We start from the raw sequence: 17,909 nt of genomic DNA on the forward strand, positions 1-17,909 counted from the left end.
CCCGCGAAGGAGGAGAGTACATTTGGCGGGAGAAGAGCAGTCCCTTGACCCAGCAGCCCTACGGGGAGGGTCAGGTGAGAGCGTTTAGCCTATGGGAGGAGGAGTTGCCAGGCATATAGGCAGGGATTGCGCGCATGGAGTGAGAGCATCGTGGAGAGACGAGGAGACGGAGATACTGCGCTGGGAGGTTGTATCCCCCAGGCACAGGCAAGGTGCCCCCGGCCCAGTTAGCCCTGAGTCACCGTAGAGACAAGCTGAGCTAGGGACACCCTTAGTAAGGGCTTTACCCCCTAACTATTGCAGTGTTCGGGACTACCCTGTCGAGGAGAAGTGCCCCATATCGTAGCGTTGGACTCTCAGAGACTCTTTCGAAGAACCGTAGTAGTTCCGAGCACCGGAGTGCTCGGCAGGTATTTCGTCAAGTGCACCAACTTTACCCTTTCCATCACCTAAGACCTAGTGGCTACGCAGTTACCCATACACATACACACGGCCGTTGGGAGCGAGAGAACTGATTAGCGTATTTGGACACGGGGTGGGAACACCCGGTGGTGGGATTGGGGGAAAGTACTGTTGCCGTCTGCCGAGGCGCAAGTTATTTATGGCGTCCGCCGAGGCGCATAGATGTGGACGTCCTCCGTGGCGTGTTAAATGTTGTACCAGCATACCGGAATGTCATGGCATGTAATGTATCGTAAGGTTGACCTATCAGTAAACGAGATTGGTTTTATAACATGGTCGTGTAAGAGAAATTCTTGTATAGAGGTCCTGCGAAGACTAACTCTGCCTTTGGCGGGATCTGTCGCAGGTGGAGGCGCTGCACCGAACCTATATATATATATATATTGTATGCACCCCGGGCTCTCCGTGGCAGAGGCTCAGGCCCTGTGAGTCAGCAGGTAACACAGCACAGAGTAACAGCTTGCCAAGTGATAGGAAGCAGGGTTACATGTGTATAAGAATTAAATTAGCAATCCCACGTCCTTCCTGGTTTTCTCTCTTGTGTATTTGGTCAATGAGTCACCTAATTTCCCCCAGTACAGTGAAGTGACCGAATGACTAAAGTGAGGCTGGTCGTACTGATGTAGGCCTCGCTGTCATAACATATAGAAATGCCATGTTTTACCCTCTTCCCTGCCATGTAGGGTTCCCATTGTTACCCACTGAATGTATTGTCTTTGTTGCTTCTGACTAAACACTGATAACATCCTTACTGAGAGATGTATGACCAGGACAATCCTAATATGGATTATGTATGTGTAAAATCCCGCTATAGCCGCTACACTTTTTTTTTTTTACTGTTCTATAGTGTTTAACAATCTCTCAGTTATCATTCATAACAAGCTCATCAAGCAAAGAAAAATAATAACACAAAGCAGGGAGCAGAAACTGTGCAGTCAGATAGAAAACAACACCTGTTTAACCAGCTTAAATATAAATTATACAGTGTATTTGCAGCCTGCTATCTGTGCGGCAAACTCCAGCAGCTTCCCTAATGATTTCCATTGTAAGAACTGGTGTGGGACTGTGTTGGATAACAGAGTTATAATTAGATCAGGAGAAGTTTTCAGCCTACAGAAATATCTGGGAAGATTTTCTCAGTGTGACCGAGCAAATCTAACCCATATAGCTTTTAAACATCCGCAATAATATGTTACATAAACGGGAGTCATTCAACAGTAACCGAGCATGGTGCTGATGCTAAGGGGGTTATGAATAAAAGCCCACTGCTTGCAAGGAGACTTTATTCTTTGATACATCTGGTGCAGCTTTTCTGCTCCAATTTTGCCCTGGATTTGAAGCCAGGAAACTTTTTATTCATAGCCCCCTATGTGCTTATGTAGCCCCCTTTCCCCCTGTGTCAGGGCGACTACGTGTGCTGCTATACCTGTGTGGCAAACAGGAGGCCTGATCCTCCGCCACTGGGGAGCCTGCGGTGTATGTATATCTATTAAACAGCGCCTCCACCTGAGCAGGATCCTCACATAGTAGGATTGCCCCTCCCAAGACAATATGCCCAGTAATAGACACATAGAGGATGGGGAACAGTATTTACTGGGAGGTAATAAACAATGACAACAATAGGAACAGCAATAGACATATATGTATACCAACCCGCGGAATATCCCCACAGCACTTGGGTGCAGGGGCACCAGTGTCCCACTGTCCCAGTGTTCCAATGTCCGGACCCCAATGGCCTTTCCCACCCCCAAGTGTGAGACAGCGCTGCCCACGTGAATGTTGGTGCACTTATGTGGACAACTTCCCGGGCGTTCCAGCCCCCGGGTGAAGTTGAACAACAGTCAACGGGCAGTCTGCTCCAACAACGCCTTCTGCCTCCGCATGGGGTGGTCTCCAGTAGGAGCGACCCACCATAGACAGGCTCTGAACGTAGGTGGTCTGATCCAAGACCACAAGTTATGCGTCGCTGCGTGACGTAGACACTGTGTTCCTGATACTGCACAACACAAGAAAAAGGGTCCCTAACTATGGACTTCCCTATACAGCTGCAGGTGCCTACTGTGAGTTGGTGTCTAACTGTAGCCTGGAGGGGAAAGCTGGCCTAGTCCCAGGGCTACTGGAACCTGGGACCCTACCTCCCTTTTCTGTACCCTGCTCCCAACTGACCAACTGCCCTAACTGTTATCACTGTTCTAACTGTTATCACTGTTCTAATTGTTATAAATGCAGCAGCCCTATTGGCCCCTCCCCCCAGGTTTAAGCTTGCCCTTCACCACTTTCCAAGTTGGCTGGTCTGTTTCATTTTGCTGGGTTATGACAGATCCAATGCAGATCATTCTTCCTGTAATTATACAGGTAAATAAGAATTTTAACTCAGGTAGTGTTAGGACCTGCTAACGGTCATGCCTTGTAAGTGGCAGCAGGCTTAAGATGCTTTGGCCAAAGGGTTAAACTAAGTGACCCTTTTTCAAGAGAATATATAGGTATTGCACTGTGTCTTTTTGTCACATTGGAAGTAGCTTTGGGCATCTTTGTTTGTTTAATGTTACAGCTTTACCTGGTTACAGGTAAACTTACATTGCCGAAGGACACGCCCCTTTCCCAAGGGCAGCCTCCCACCTCTTTAATCTCTCAGCTATTCTAAAGATCAGTACCATTTCCCTCCTATCCTTTGAAACAGCGGTGCTCAACTCCACTCCTCATGCCCCCCCCCCCCCCCCCCCCAGCAGGTCAGGTTTCCACCCTGCTTCAGCACAGGAGGCTCAGTCAGAGGCTGGGGTCTGGAGTGGAGCACCCCTACACTATATCAGGATGATAGGCTCTATTTAAACCTCCGCCCTGTCTCCTGCCATTCTTACTCACTGCCCATGTCTAAAGCTCAAATTGTTACCCATGCTACTTCTTCCCAACTCCAGGACTTGGTTGAAAATATAGCTCTGTAAGGGAGGATTATAATAGCCTCCAAGAATGCAGATGGTATAACCCCCGGGGTGGCCAACTCCAGTCGTCAAGGGCCACAAACAGATCAATGACTGAGCCAGCAGTGCTGAAGCAGGGATATCCTGAGAACCTGACCTGTCGGTGGCCCTTGAGGACTGGAGTTGGCCACCCCAGGGTTATAGCATTTTCTCCCCACAACGACTTCCTTTTTAAACTCTGCAACTTTGTGACATTCTCCATATCCTATTCTTTATTCTTTGTGTGTCTGTCACCACACTTGTAGTTTATTCATACTCTGTGACAGAGATTCCTATTTCCCAGCGGTACTATATTGTACAACATTGTACTACTGTATATATGTACGTAGTGGTTCTCCCTCTGTATTACCCACGACTATATATTACATAGGGATGATTCATAAAACTGGAATATGAGTAATCATGCAATTATAAATATAGATTTCATATGAATACAGTGTAAACATTGGTATGAAGTGATCAAGATTTCCTATTTAATGTTAATTGAATTATCTGCGGAAGCCTAAAACACTACCCAAGCGTTTGCACCCACGCGTTCGCAGAACATCACTTACATTGTCTGTATGAGCAGTTTCCTATGCTAAATGGTCTTTTCATGGCAAATCCATCACTTTGATTTACGTTTGAAAATGAACAACAAACGACTATTTACTCGGCACCCACTCATCGTACAGTATGAAGTCTGCATGCGTGTTCTAATATAATTTATCATCAGCAGCCCGCTAATTGCTCACAGAATCCAATGTACTATTCTTTGTTCTAACGGGACAGCGAACACATCTTCTTATTTGTAAATACTCCGAAATGTACACTGCAAAAACAGCAGCGGCTATAAAAATTCAGCGTGTGCCATCACCATTTCAGGAATTACAAGCCGATTTGGAGTTAGGTGCAACAGAGTCGTTAGCAGCTGGTCTCAAAATATCATAACGATGTCTTCAATTAGCCCTACTGGCTATGCAGAATTTGTGTGCCTTACATAATTACACGTCGGTGTGTAACAATAATGACGTCTATGTAACATCACTGTTAATTGCATCACTGCATGACCTTAAAAACGTGACTTGCCCGGAGAAAACTCCAATGTATCAGACGGGAGTAAATACAGTGATAATAAACTCTTTCCATTCTTCTCCAGGGCCTTGCTTCACTGCTAAGAATATGAAGCATTGTCTTGTAGGGTCTGCACAGAGGCGGAATTACCATAGGTGCAGCCAATCCGGACGTACCGGCGCCCACCGGGGGGGCGCAATCAGAAAATCTGATTGGGGGGGGTGCCGTCGCGGTGTCATGCGGTGGGTTGACAACGCGCCATCGTGGGACGCAGTGATATCCTGCGGCGACGCGTTGTCATGGCAACACCTCACCATGTGACCTCGCTAAGGGCTGCTCTCATACAGAGGCCCCGCTCTCTCCCACGGCAATCCGTTTCTGTAAGTGCAATAGCAATTATTGGGGGGTGCAAATACATCCTTCCCACCCCCACCCCCCTGGTTGCACTACTGGCCCCCACCAGCTTTAGGGGCTCAGAGAACAGATCGATCGGCAGTTCAGGTAATTAAATTTCCTTAAAGCTAAGCAACTGCTGCATCTATCAACCCTCCCCCCAAAACGCTAACTGTATTGCCACTTTAAAATTGCAAGTGATATTATTATTGTTATACATATATCGTCAAGCTTCACACGTTCTTACCGTTCCTTGTTAAATTTAAGGGAATGAAGCACCGCCGGCCGCTTCTGTCTCAGGTTCCACAAATGAAGAGTCTCGTCAGCACACGCGCTGACCAAGGCGCCCTGCAGCCAAAGAGAGACGTCATGTCGTTATGCAGTGAATGGTACCCCCCGTCTCACACACATACTGACAGCGGTACAGTCCTCACCTGGGGCGCAAGGACACGGGTACTTATTTAGGTTGGAAAATACAACACGTGTAATAAAAAGACACACTTCAGGAGCTGGCAACAACTATTGGTGCAGCAAGGACATCGTTACGAGGAACATTTATGGCTTATTTTAATATACTCTTGGGCCCCACTATTTTAAGATAGTGAAGGTTCTCAGGTTCACTGTTTTTAAGTCATTTTTTTTTATTGAACTGTGTTATTTGTTTGAAACTTGCTAAATTAGGCAAATCATTTCAGTGCATCATAATAGAAACAAATGAAAAAATAACATTGCCTACAAAATAGAGAGATTTTCCACCCATATACCAGGACTTTAATATTGTCTATATACTGTAGTGACAACCTCCTCACATATATTTATGCCACATAAGAGCAATTGCTAATGTGAGTGATACTGTCTCCGGGGTTAACCAAACATCTCCCATAATAACGCAGAATATCACAGAGTTTCCATAAGGTTCACCGGTTATGATGGCATACTGTCTTGTATTGTATTGTATTGTATGTCTTTATTTATATAGCGACATAAATGTACATAGCGCTTCACAGTAGTAATACATGTTGTAATCATATAAATAACGAATAATATAAATAACAGGTCATGGGAATAAGTGCTTTAGACATAAAAGTAACATTAAGGAAGAGGAGTCCCTGCCCTGAGGAGCTTACAGTCTAATTGGTAGGTAGGGAGAACGTACAGAGACAGTAGGAGGGAGTTCTGGTAAGTGCGTCTGCAGGGGGCCAAGCTTTATGTATCATGTGTTCAGAATGTTCACAGTGCTATTCGTATGCTTCTTTAAGCAAGTGTGTCTTAAGGTGGGTCTTAAAGGTGGATAGAGAGGGTGCTAGTCGGGTACTGAGGGGGAGGGCATTCCAGAGGTGTGGGGCAGTCAGTGAGAAAGGTTTAAGGCGGGAGAGGGCTTTAGATATAAAGGGGGTAGAAAGAAGACATCCTTGAGAAGAACGCAAGAGTCGGGATGGTGCATAACAAGAAATTAGGGCTGAGGTGTAAAAAGATGTCTTAATCCAGGGGTCTCAACTCCAGTCCTCAAAACCCCCAACAGGTCAGGTTTTAAGTATATCCCTGCTTCAGCACAGGTGGCTCAATCAGTCCCAGCTTAGCACAGGTGGCTCAGTCCTCGACTGAGCTGTGCTGAAGCAGGGATATCCTGAAAACCTGACCTGTTGAGGGGGTCTTAAGGACATGAGTTGAGCACCCCATGACTAGATCATTCATATATCCAGGGACTGGCGGAATTGGGTGGCATCTGATGAGGGGTCTGAGGGGGAAGTGCCTGTGTCTAACAAACTGCCTGTAATGAATCCTACTGTGTCCAAAACTGTAATTAGGGGTAAACCTAAAGGTTCAGTGTCTGGTGGGTTGGGGTTCAGTGTCTGATACCCTCAGAGGTATCTTCTAGAGCAGATACCGAAAAATCTGTATCTTCACCAGGGTCTACAGATCAGAGCAGGAAATGGTGGGCTCCGTTATATCAAGGGTATTCGGCAGCTATGGACTGTACCCGGTTTGTATTAATAGACGGAGAGATAGTGGATCATTGGTGGGATGAGGGCCCCTACTCCACTGAGGAGGCTGCTGAAGTGCTCCATAGGAGACTAAGGGAGATCCAGCAAGGGATTGTAGTACCTAGTTCTCTATTGTATGACGAGATTGCTCCAGTGGAATCTTTATTCTGGCTACTACCAGGCAAGGCCCATGGCAAGAAGCTAACTAAATTAAGCCGGGCCGACTGAGCCACAGTGGCGAGGTATAGGCAATCTCATGGCTATGAGTATCCATACGTGCCTGAGCCCATTATGTTGGAAATTGAGGAGCAAAGAGAGACCTGACTCCAAGACGCAGTCATAGATTACCTGAGCTCTAAGAATAGTAATTCAGCTTTTCATACTGAAGAAAGAGTATGCTACCTCATGAGGGTCTGGAGTGTAGGGCGGAACATTTTCATGCATAAAGTGGAATATCGTTCTGAAAATGTCCCTCCTCAGATTTATTTTGTAGAAGTGGTCAACCACAATTGTCGTACCGTGAGGAAACCGGACCCTAGACATTATTATTAAAAAGGATTCTCCATGTTGGAGACATCCCAGTATTGTTATCACCATCCCAAGGTGGGTGGGTACGTAACCTGCAGGTACTATGACGGTATTAACTGTGTACCCTGTTAATGTTTTATGTACTTGTTGTAGGTTCTTCACCTACAGGATGGCCCAGCAAATTTAGGTCCAAGTGGGGACCATTGGATTCCACCAGAGGGAAAGTATAGCCCTGTCTGGTTTGGGCTAATACGTCTGCCCTCCTCCTGGCAGTAATCCCTGGTAAGGGCAGGTGCCAGGAGTAATCATGAGTTTTCCCCACCTCTCTGCAGCCCAGTGAGCCACAGAGAAGGTAGTGTACTCAGGCCTGGTGTCCAATCAGGGGCAAGGGGCTGGTTCCTACTGGATCTGAACTTAAGGGGCTGCACTTCCTGAATTTACTCAGTCTGCCTCTACCGTGTGAGAGGCAAGGTCTACCCTTGAGCAATGTGCAGGGCTCTGCATACTGTGTGCCCTCCCTTAGGGAAGCGGTGGGAGACTGTTCCCCTTACTCTACCAGAGAGTAAGGGAAGAGCTAGGACTTCTCCTGGTGCCCACTGGCTGGGAGTGTTGGTCCAGGGACATCCTTAGGGTGTAGGCCCTACGAGCTGCTGATTGACTTCTGTGCCGTGTGCATAAAGAATAAAGAGATCCTGTTTAATATACTTCTTGCCTGAGACTGAAATCTATCAGGGAGACGGAGAAAGAGACTCTCAAGCAGGGATTTCTCCCTTTATCCTGGGGACTGCAAGAGATGGAGGCGCTGTCACCGTGAGCACGTCAGGTTATACCCCAGAAGCCTGTCCTGTTGCTATCCCCTAACATCATGGAGGAGACTCAGGGCTACTGTTTATCAGCAGTTATGCACCACACTACTCCAAGTAACCAGCGTAGTTTTCCCCGTAATAGGCCCTATCAGCAACTGGGGGGGAAACAGGGTTACATGTATAATGATATATAGCAATTGTTTTTTGCAATTAAGAAGGTTATTTAAACGTACAAACTATTTTCAAGACTTATAACTGGTGGGAAATAAATGTTAAGATGTGATTTCTTTTGCCAGTGTAGTACAATTGTGACACATCTTGTTAATGGGAACCGGACTTTAACCCTTTGAGTGCAGGGGGGGTCGCGATGCCCCAGTGCCATGGCCCCCAAGACGCAGCGAGGTCACGTGGCCGCTTCCGAGAATGGTCACGTGACCATGGCGGACGTTTTCTGGGGAACGGAAGGAGGAGGAGGACTACTTCACCGTCTCCATACTGGGCAGATCGCTCCATGGGAACGCAGGACGCGATCGCACCCGGAAAAGAACCCAGGCCCTTTGAGGATCACGTCCTGGGGTCCCACGAAGTGCCAGTTTCCATGACGTAGTGACTATGTCCCGGTGCACTCCAAGGGTTAATGTACCAACACAGCTGTAGCAGGTGCTTCCCAGGTTTAGGCCGCGCTTATAGTGCTGGCGACGGTGACGCGGCGTCGCCCGACAACAAATGCATTGTCGCGGCCACTGCGAGTATAGACATTACACCTTTATTATACATCCCCCCCGATCCCCCGATTTACTATATTTCCCTGAGGATTCTGTGTCTGTCTGTTGGTTAATAAGACTGTATTGTTGCCGTCTTGTCTTTCATGTGCGCTCACCGCCTCCATCGTTTCATCTGTCTTCGAGGATCAAGGGATTATCCTCCTCAGGTTGAGCAGCAGATTCAACCAAGGGCTTGTATAAATACTGTTATTCTGTATTTTGTAGGCTGGTGTCTTTCACTGTACCCACTTTCCCTTGGTGTATGTGCTTCCATTCGTCGCTTAGACATTGTCTATTATATTGTCAGGGAGCGCCGTAGTTAGCCGTTTTTGGTGATAACAAGTAGTCTGAACTCCTGATCTGAGCAAGCAAAAAATTACTTGTGCTCAATTTACTATAAATGATTGGTTTATTAGGGGAGGATCACCACATTTGCAGAACGCACACCCCTTTAAGTTAATTTACATGTCATTAAACTGCTTCTGGTACAGAGCACACCATAGATAATTTTTTCGTATACGAGTGTTATTTTTCCCAAGCATTTTAAATGTGTCACCTACAGTATAATTTCGTTCTTTGACATTGGTTAACTACACATAGGAGATGGGCGGACCTATCAAAAACGGAACCGCCATCGGATTGAAAAATCAGTTTAGTCCAGAACCTGAAATATGGGTTTTGCTGGGATGGTGGGGGGGGGGGGGGGGTGGGGGCGGGGGAGAAGAGAGGGGGAAGGGCATATGGGTGATAGAGAGAGGGGAGAGCTAGAAGGAAGAGAGACAGAGAGGGGGAAAGAGAAAGGGGGAAAGGAGAGTGAGAGGGGTAAAGAGGGAAAGGGGGATGAGAGAGAGGAGGGGGAATGGATACTGGGTGAGAGAGATAGAGAGGGGGGAGAGAGAAGAAAGGGAGGAAGGGTAAAGAGAAAGGGGGGAGAGAGAGGTGAGGGATAGGGGGAGGGATAGAAAGCGAGAGGGGGAGGAAGAGGGGATGAGAGTTAGAGAGGGGGAGAGAACAAAGAGAGAGAGCGAGAGGGGGAGAGCAAAGAGAAAGGTTGGAGAAAGAGAGAAGTGAGAGATGGAGAGGGAGAGAAAAGTGGAGGGAGAGAGGGGTCTACGGATTTTCAGTGATAAAAAACAAAACAGAACCTGCCATTTGAGACTGACGCGCGGCTGAAAATTTTTGCATTCGTGGTGGGTGCGAATTTTGCCCATCTCTACACATAGGTTCTTTTCCCAAATGTGATGAGAAAACCGTAATAAAATAGTTCTATCTGCCAAACCCGCTATTAGAATGTATCCCTACGGCTGCCCGATGGGGCACCATTGTCTTGTGGCCCCCATGGCAGGGAGAGGGTTAAAGAAACACCTTGTTTACATAAGCACTTACCTCGTTAATTAGGAACTGGAGATGAAGCACAGCTGCCTCACTCTCATGCTGGCAATAGCAATCAACTCCGGGACGGCCCAGTCTGTCAATCAATAGTTAAGGATTTTACTGATAAACAATCAAAAAGCAATGGATGTTTTAACAATCATGTGAACAGAGACACCCACAGTGACATCTGCATCTGAAACGGGAACAAAATACAAAGTACATTTAAATATAACCCAGTACAGCAAGCCTATGGTTTTATTTAAGTCAATAAGTAAGTATAGATACAGGATAAAGCATCTGTTGCCTAAATTTAGCATAGGTTGAACTGGATGGACGTACGTCTTTTTTCAACCTCATCGACTATGTAACTATATAACTATGTAACTATATGTACCTATATAACTATACAGTATGTACCTATGTAACTATATGCAACTATGTATTTCACCGGCAATGAAGTTGTATGGCGAATAAGTCTGGCGGAGAAGCATGCATTGTTTGAGAGATCAATCTAATGGTGTTTAGACTGTAGCTTCGATCATACCACATATGGTACATGAAGTCAGCTATATATGGTACTGTAAGTAAAGAATGAAGACATTTCCCGCATCTCCGTGAGGATAAGCCAGGCAATATCATAGCAGATCTGTGGTCTTCTCCTCATACTGGGGAGATATTAGAAAAACCACGTCACCCTGAACACAATTATGAGAATATTGATCTCTTTCATCACATTTTTTTCCCATCTCAAACTCTTCCATGTGTTTCTAGTTTTATTGGTGCTTCCAGGAACTCCTAGACAAACATACAAACGAAAAACCACATATTTCATCTTGAGAGGCGCATCCGATCCACATCTACCCTCGTAAAACCATATGAATGAAACAAATGCACATTAACCCTTCAGTAAGCAGTGTGTTTCAGGCGTTCCATGCTTTCCCTTTAGCAGCCAGGTTTACTAAACATTGGCATTTGTGTCCAAACCTGCAGATTTTTCTATCCTAATGCTGGAAATATTGACAGATTTACTACATTTAATCAGTGCAGATGCAAGATGACACTATGTATTCAATCGGGGTTTATTCACCCGTCTCCCAGCTGTGAGGAGTGAGGCATGAACTGATGGGGAAGTCACACGCACAGCTCAATCACGGCTAAGAACCCTCACGTAAATGAGATATTTACTCTTCTTTACATTTATGCAACTGCTAGATTCGTCGTCATGTAAACGTTTGACAGATGAATGGACATATAAATTAATGGGTGCGTTCAACTGCATAGCTAAGTGCGTGCGTCTGAAGCGTCAGAACGAGCGTTCATTTTCCGGGCCAAAAACAAGGCTCCATTCTGAGCATGCAGAATTACTTTTTCCCCATGTAAAATTCAGCATACACAGTGTTAAACACGTGAGAACTGCGACCTGAGAACATGGATTACTTGTACACATCAGACTAATTAAGAATTTGAATACAGCAGCATCAAAACATGGGTTTAAGGCTTGTAATATTGTGCGCGCTGGTGCGCGTGCGGGCGCGCGCATGGCGTGGTGCTCGCGTTTAGTGTCTATAGGGCAAGCGGTGATGCGCGTGGCTAGGAGGCGGGGCTATGATGTTAGGCCGCACTGTGATTGGCTCACGGTGTCGCGTGGTAACAGCGCGATTTCCTCAGATCTGGCATCTAAACTATTGCAACGTCGGGCTCACACAGGCAATTATCATTGAGTAGAGCACACGCGCGCGCATGGTAGAGCACACGCGCGCGCATGGTAGAGCACACGCGCGCGCATGGTAGAGCACACGCGCGCACATGGTAGAGCACACGCGCGCGCACTATTACAGGCCTTAAGCCGAGTTTATAGTGGTGCGGATAACAGACCTCTTCTCTATGAGGCCGCTCAGAGTGCGCGCGAGCGATTAGGAGCGAACGCACGGCAGATTTTTGAAAAGAAACATAATTTTGTCCTTTCGTGCGGTGGCCGCGTCACGGCCGGGTCTTGTGCGCGGTTCAGCCAATGAGGTCAAACCGCTCACATGATGTCACGGCCACACCTCCGCAATGCTTCCCCCTCGCGCAAACCCTATGCGCACAAATAATTCGAGCAAGCGCCCTCTATAAACACGGCCTTATCCAGCTCGCTCTAGAAGGTGTAACATGCCTTCCAGCACACACCGTCTTCCCTCCCATTACACGGATTATACAATGGTCCATTTACCAGTAGAACGCAGACCCCGTCATTACTTTGTGATTGATTGCAGATTCTCCTGACTTTATATTACCTTATCAAATACCCTGACTGAGGGCACAGAGCAGATACTGGAAAGGTACATAAAGAGACAGAAGCCGGTCCATGCAAACAGTGGTAGCGTGTATCTCTGTGCTCTTGACTTGCTAAGTGCTGCCAAGTTCCCTTTGTCTCTGTGCGGTAAGCTTGGTCCTCGAACGCTGGCACCCTACAATGATTGGAACCTACTGTCTCTGAAGCTGGCCTGGTAGAACCCTCCCAACTGAACGGAGCAGCTAATGCAAAGCCAATAGCCCAGATCAGCTGGTTTCCAAGGAATGGTAAGCGTAGTCACGTGACCACGGCCGTCCTTATGTATGTATCTTTATTTATATAGCGCCATTCATGTACATAGCGCTTCACAGCAGTAATGTTGTAATCATATAAATAACAAATAATTCAAATAACAGGTCATGGGAATAAGTGCTTCAGACAAAAGTAATATTTAGAAAGAGGAGTCCCTGCCCCGAGGAGCTTACAATCTAATTGGCAGGTAGGAAGAACATACAGAGACAGTAAGAGGGTGTTCTGGTAAGTGCGTCTGCAGGGGGCCAAGCTTTATGCATCATGTGTCTAGTATTAGCCACGGTGCTACTCATATGCTTCTTTAAGCAAGTGTGTCTAGAGAGGGTGCTAGTCGGGTATTGAGGGGTAGGGCATTCCAGAGGCGCGGGGCAGTCAGTGAGGAAGGTTTAAGGCGGGAGAGGACTTTAGATAAAAAGGGGTTAGAGAGAAGACATCCTTGAGCAGAACGCAAGAGTCGGGATGGTGCATAGCGAGAAATTAGGGCTGAGATGTAAGGAGGAGCAGAAGAGTGCAAAGCTTTAAAAGTGAGGAGGAGAATTGAGTGCGAGATGCGAGATTTGATAAGAAGCCAGGAGAGTGATTTCAGCAGGGGAGACGATGAGACATATTTAGGAAAGAGTAGAGCGATTCTGGCAGCCGTGTTTAGGATAGATTGTAGGGGAGAGAGGTAAGAAGCAGGAAGACCGGCAGCAGGAGGTTACAGTAATCGAGACGGGGGAGAATGAGGGCCTGAGTCAGAGTTTTAGTAGTCGAGCAACAGAGGAAAGGGCGTATCTTTGTAATATTGCGGAGGAAAAAGCGACAGGTTTTAGAGACGTTTTGAATGTGCGAGAGGAGTCAATGGTGACCCCAAGGCAGCGTGCTTGAGCTACTGGATGAATGATAGTACTTCCAACAGTAATGTGGAAGGAGGTAGTAGGGCCAGGTTTGGGAGGAAGTATGAGGAGCTCTGTTTTTGCCATGTTAAGTTGAAGTCGATGGAGGGCCATCCAGGATGATATCGTAGAGAGACATTCAGAAACTTTAGTCTGTACAGCAGGTGTAAGGTCAGGGGTTGAAAAGTAAATTTGTGTGTCATCAACATAGAGGTGATATTTAAACCCAAGAGATGTTATTAGGTCACCTAGAGAAAGTGTGTACAGAGAAAAGAGAAGAGGTCTCAGGACAGAACCATGGGGTAACCCCACAGAGAGATCGATAGAGGAGGAGGAGGTGTTAGCAGAAGAGACACTGAAAGCACGATGGGAGAGGTAAATGGAGATCCAGGTTAGAGCTCTGTTACGAATACCAAGAGTATGGAGAATGTGAAGGAGAAGAGGGTGGTCCACGGTGTAAAATGCTAAAGAGAGGTCGAGTAATATGAGCAGAGTGTAATGACCTCTGTCTTTGGCAGCAAGGAGATCATTAGTTATTTTAGTGAGGGCTGTTTCAGTCGAGTGAGCAGTGCGGAAGCCAGATTGTAGAGGGTGTAGGAGAGAATAGGTGTTGAGAAAGTAGAGCAAGCGAGAGAATACAAGACATTCAAGGAGTTTAGAGGCAAATGGCAGGAGGGAGACAGGTCAATAGTTAGAAAGACAGGTAGAGTCAAGCTTGTTGTTTTTGAGTAATGGTATAATTGTTACATGTTTGAAGGAGGAGGGAAAGGTACCAGAGTAGAGGGAGAAGTTAAAAATGTGTGTGAGCGTAGGGATTATAGTAGGAGCAAGAGGTTTCAGGAGATGGGAGGGAATGAGGTGAAGAGGGCAAGTGCTGGATGGAGAAGAGGAGGACAGCAGTGCCACATCCTCCTCTGTGACAGCGGATAAAGAGTCAAGGAAGGCAGGAGGAGAGTTAGGAAGGAGTGTAGGATGGGAGGAGGAAACAGAGTGGATGTTCTGATGTATGTATTCCACCTTTTCCTTAAAATAGTCAGCAAAGTCCTGAGGTGAGATGGAGGAAGAAGAGGAGGCAGCTGAGGGTGGTCTGAGTAGAGAGTCAAAGACAGAGAAGAAAGACATTTGAACAGTAAAGTCCCAATATCAGTGCGACAGAACGTTGAACAGGGTATCATATATCATATCTATATCTTAATGTCCCATAGTTTGAACCAAACAGCATAACATGATGATTGGAGTTTGTAGTGAATTCCTTGTGCAGATTTGATCAACACTATATACCAAAGTGCTACTCAGATAATAGTAGTTGCCACATACTGTATTGTATTGTATGTCTTTATTTATATAGCGCCATTAATGTACATCGCTCTTCACAGTAGTAAGACATGTTGTAATCATATAAATAACAGATAATATAAATAACAGGTCATGGGAATAAGTGCTTCAGACATAAAAGTAACATTAAGGAAGAGGAGTCCCTGCCCTGAGGAGCTTACAATCTGATTGGTGGGTAGGGAGAACGTATAGAGACAGTAGGAGGGAGTTCTGGTAAGTGCGTCTGCAGGGGGCCAAGCTTTATGTATCATGTGTTCAGAATATCCACAGTGCTATTCATATGCTTCTTTAAGCAAGTGTGTCTTAAGGTGGGTCTTAAAGGTGGATAGAGAGGGTGCAAGTCGGGTACTGAGGGGAAGGGCATTCCAGAGGTGTGGGGCAGTCAGTGAGAAAGGTTTAAGGCGGGAGAGGGCTTTAGATACAAAGGGGGTAGAAAGAAGACATCCTTGAGAAGAACGCAAGAGTCGGGATGGTGCATAGCGAGAAATTAGGGCTGAGATGTAAGGAGGGGTAGAAGAATGTAAAGCTTAAAAAGTGAGGAGAATAATGGAGTGTGAGATGTGGATTTGATCGGAAGCCAGGAGAGGGATTTCAGGAGGGGAGATGCGGAGACAGATTTAGAAAAGAGTAGAGTGATTCTGGCAGCAGCGTTTAGTACAGATTGTAGAGGAGACAGGTGAGAGGCAGGAAGGCCGGACAGCAGGAGGTTGCAGTAATTGAGACGGGAGAGAATGAGGGCCTGAGTCAGAGTTTTAGCAGTCGAGCAAAAGAGGAAATGGTGTATCTTTGACATATTGCGGAGGAAAAAGCGACAGGTTTTAGAAATGTTTTGAATATGAGAGGAGAATGTGAGAGAGGAGTCGAGTGTGACCCCGAGGCAGCGTGCTTGGGCTACTGGGTGAATGATCGTAGTTCCAACAGTAATGTGGAAGGAGGTAGTAGGGCCAGGTTTGGGAGGAAGAATGAGGAGCTCTGTTTTTGCCATGTTAAGTTTCAGTTGGCGGAGGGCCATCCAGGATGATATAGCAGAGAGACACTCCGAGACTTCGGTTTGTACCGCAGGTGTAAGGTCAGGGGTTGACACTTCGATGGTCATGTGGTGATGGTATTTCCTTGTGTCAATATTCTCTTTATCAGGGGCGCGCCAAGTTTTTTTGCTGAGCCCCCTGTGCGCCCGCTCCAGAGCTTGCGCCCCTCCTCCCCAGTGACCTGGCGTCAAATGACACGTGACGTCACTTGACCCCGCAGCGTCATTTGATGCGCGGTTCCATGACGACACGTCACATGACCCCGCGGAGTCATTTGACGCGTGTTTCCTTGACGACACGTCACATGACCCCGCAGCGTCATTGGACGCCGCATTGTCATGGCGACGTGACCAGAAGCCGGCTGAATCCCGGTAAGTGGAAGTTGCAGTGACCTCGCGTGGTCCCCCGGCATTTAATAGAAATGCCTCGGGGAAGAGCGCGGGGCCTCTGCAACCGCCCGCGCCCCCCCACCCCAGTTTGCGCACGGCTGCTGTATACGGTCGCCCCCTGAACGTGTTAATGATGTGATCACTTATATTGTGGAGATGGAATCCATTGTTTTTCTGTGTATATTGTTTTTTAGACGTTTCAATGAAACGTTTCATACTTTTATAAATAGATCCAGAGTGCATCAGCTCTCCTTTCCTCCTATTACTGCTCTGAGTACTTCAGCATTAGGCAGTACCTTTTTTTCCATTACTATTATTACTATTATTACTTATTACTGCGGTGCAAATAAAGGAGTCAGCCTTCACATTTCTGTATAAATGTATGATAAACAGCGACGTTTGGGGATAACTGTCTGACAGTGAGGCCACGCGGCACGCTCGATGGGACCGCCAGCGCAATTAAACAAAGAGATTAATAACCGGTTTTTTTATAAAGGCAATAATTTGATACCACCATGGAAAAGATAAACAAAGGTCTCAGTAATTAACCTGATCCACTTACCCCATAATACTGTAATTAGTCACTAACATAAATTAGCCGAACCTCAATTATTCCACCGTCCTTATCCACAAACAAGAACAACCTCCGTGTATTCTGCTTGTAACTGGATGTATATTGGCACAGAGTGGAGCTGGGAGACGTGCGGCAGAACGGCTGCAATGTGGGAGGTGTCATCACAATCCGTTTATTAGAATAAAACAGGGGCTCTCAAGAACCCCCCAACAGGTCAGGTTTTCAGGATATCCCTGCTCCAGCACAGGCGGCTCCACACCTGATTTATAATAAAAAGAAACACATTTAGGATTTTGACCTAAATGCCACTTAATGGAAGATACTTGAGAAGCTGAAGAGAAATATATATTTAAACATGTTGATTCCTCATTGGAACCTTTTTAGTGCAACTGTACCACACAGGTATTTTTTGTCCCTTTTCATTACCTACCATAACTTTTTTTAATGTCTTGTTATACCCAGTACCAGCATCACGTTGCATAGCCAGCAACCAACATCACACTGAGACCCAAAAGGTAGTAACAGCTGTCTGTGAGTAGGGTTACTGGCTCTGCACTTCTGCAACCCAGGCTGTGCTGAAAAGTTGTGTAATGCGGCAGGCATACGCTTATAGGGGTCCATGTTAAAGTGGACAAGAAGCAGATGGTGACTCACTGTGAGTGCTCATCTGCATGCCATTACCCAGAATCCCTGGCTGCTGTGGAAGCTCTGTTTGCTAAGAGATAATGGGGAGAGGCAGCGTTGCAGACCTGCCTCATTCGTGCGAATGCATCGCAAG

General features: G+C 46.5%; 1 protein-coding gene across 4 annotated transcripts in view; it reads right to left on the bottom strand.

Annotated features, from left to right (window-relative positions):
- The window catches only part of STXBP5L (syntaxin binding protein 5L), a 575,500-nt gene that overhangs the window by 370,388 nt on the left and 187,203 nt on the right, over positions 1-17,909 (bottom strand). For all 4 annotated transcript variants that reach the window (XM_075592898.1, XM_075592896.1, XM_075592897.1 and 1 more), the window contains exons 3-4: positions 10,356-10,437; positions 5,134-5,234 (exon numbers count right to left, since the gene is read on the bottom strand). In XM_075592898.1, coding sequence (XP_075449013.1) covers positions 5,134-5,234; positions 10,356-10,437 — 183 coding nt within the window. The remainder of the gene's footprint in view (positions 1-5,133; positions 5,235-10,355; positions 10,438-17,909) is intronic.

This window comes from Ascaphus truei, chromosome 3 (assembly GCF_040206685.1).
Source record: "Ascaphus truei isolate aAscTru1 chromosome 3, aAscTru1.hap1, whole genome shotgun sequence".
Taxonomy (NCBI): Eukaryota; Metazoa; Chordata; class Amphibia; order Anura; family Ascaphidae; genus Ascaphus; species Ascaphus truei.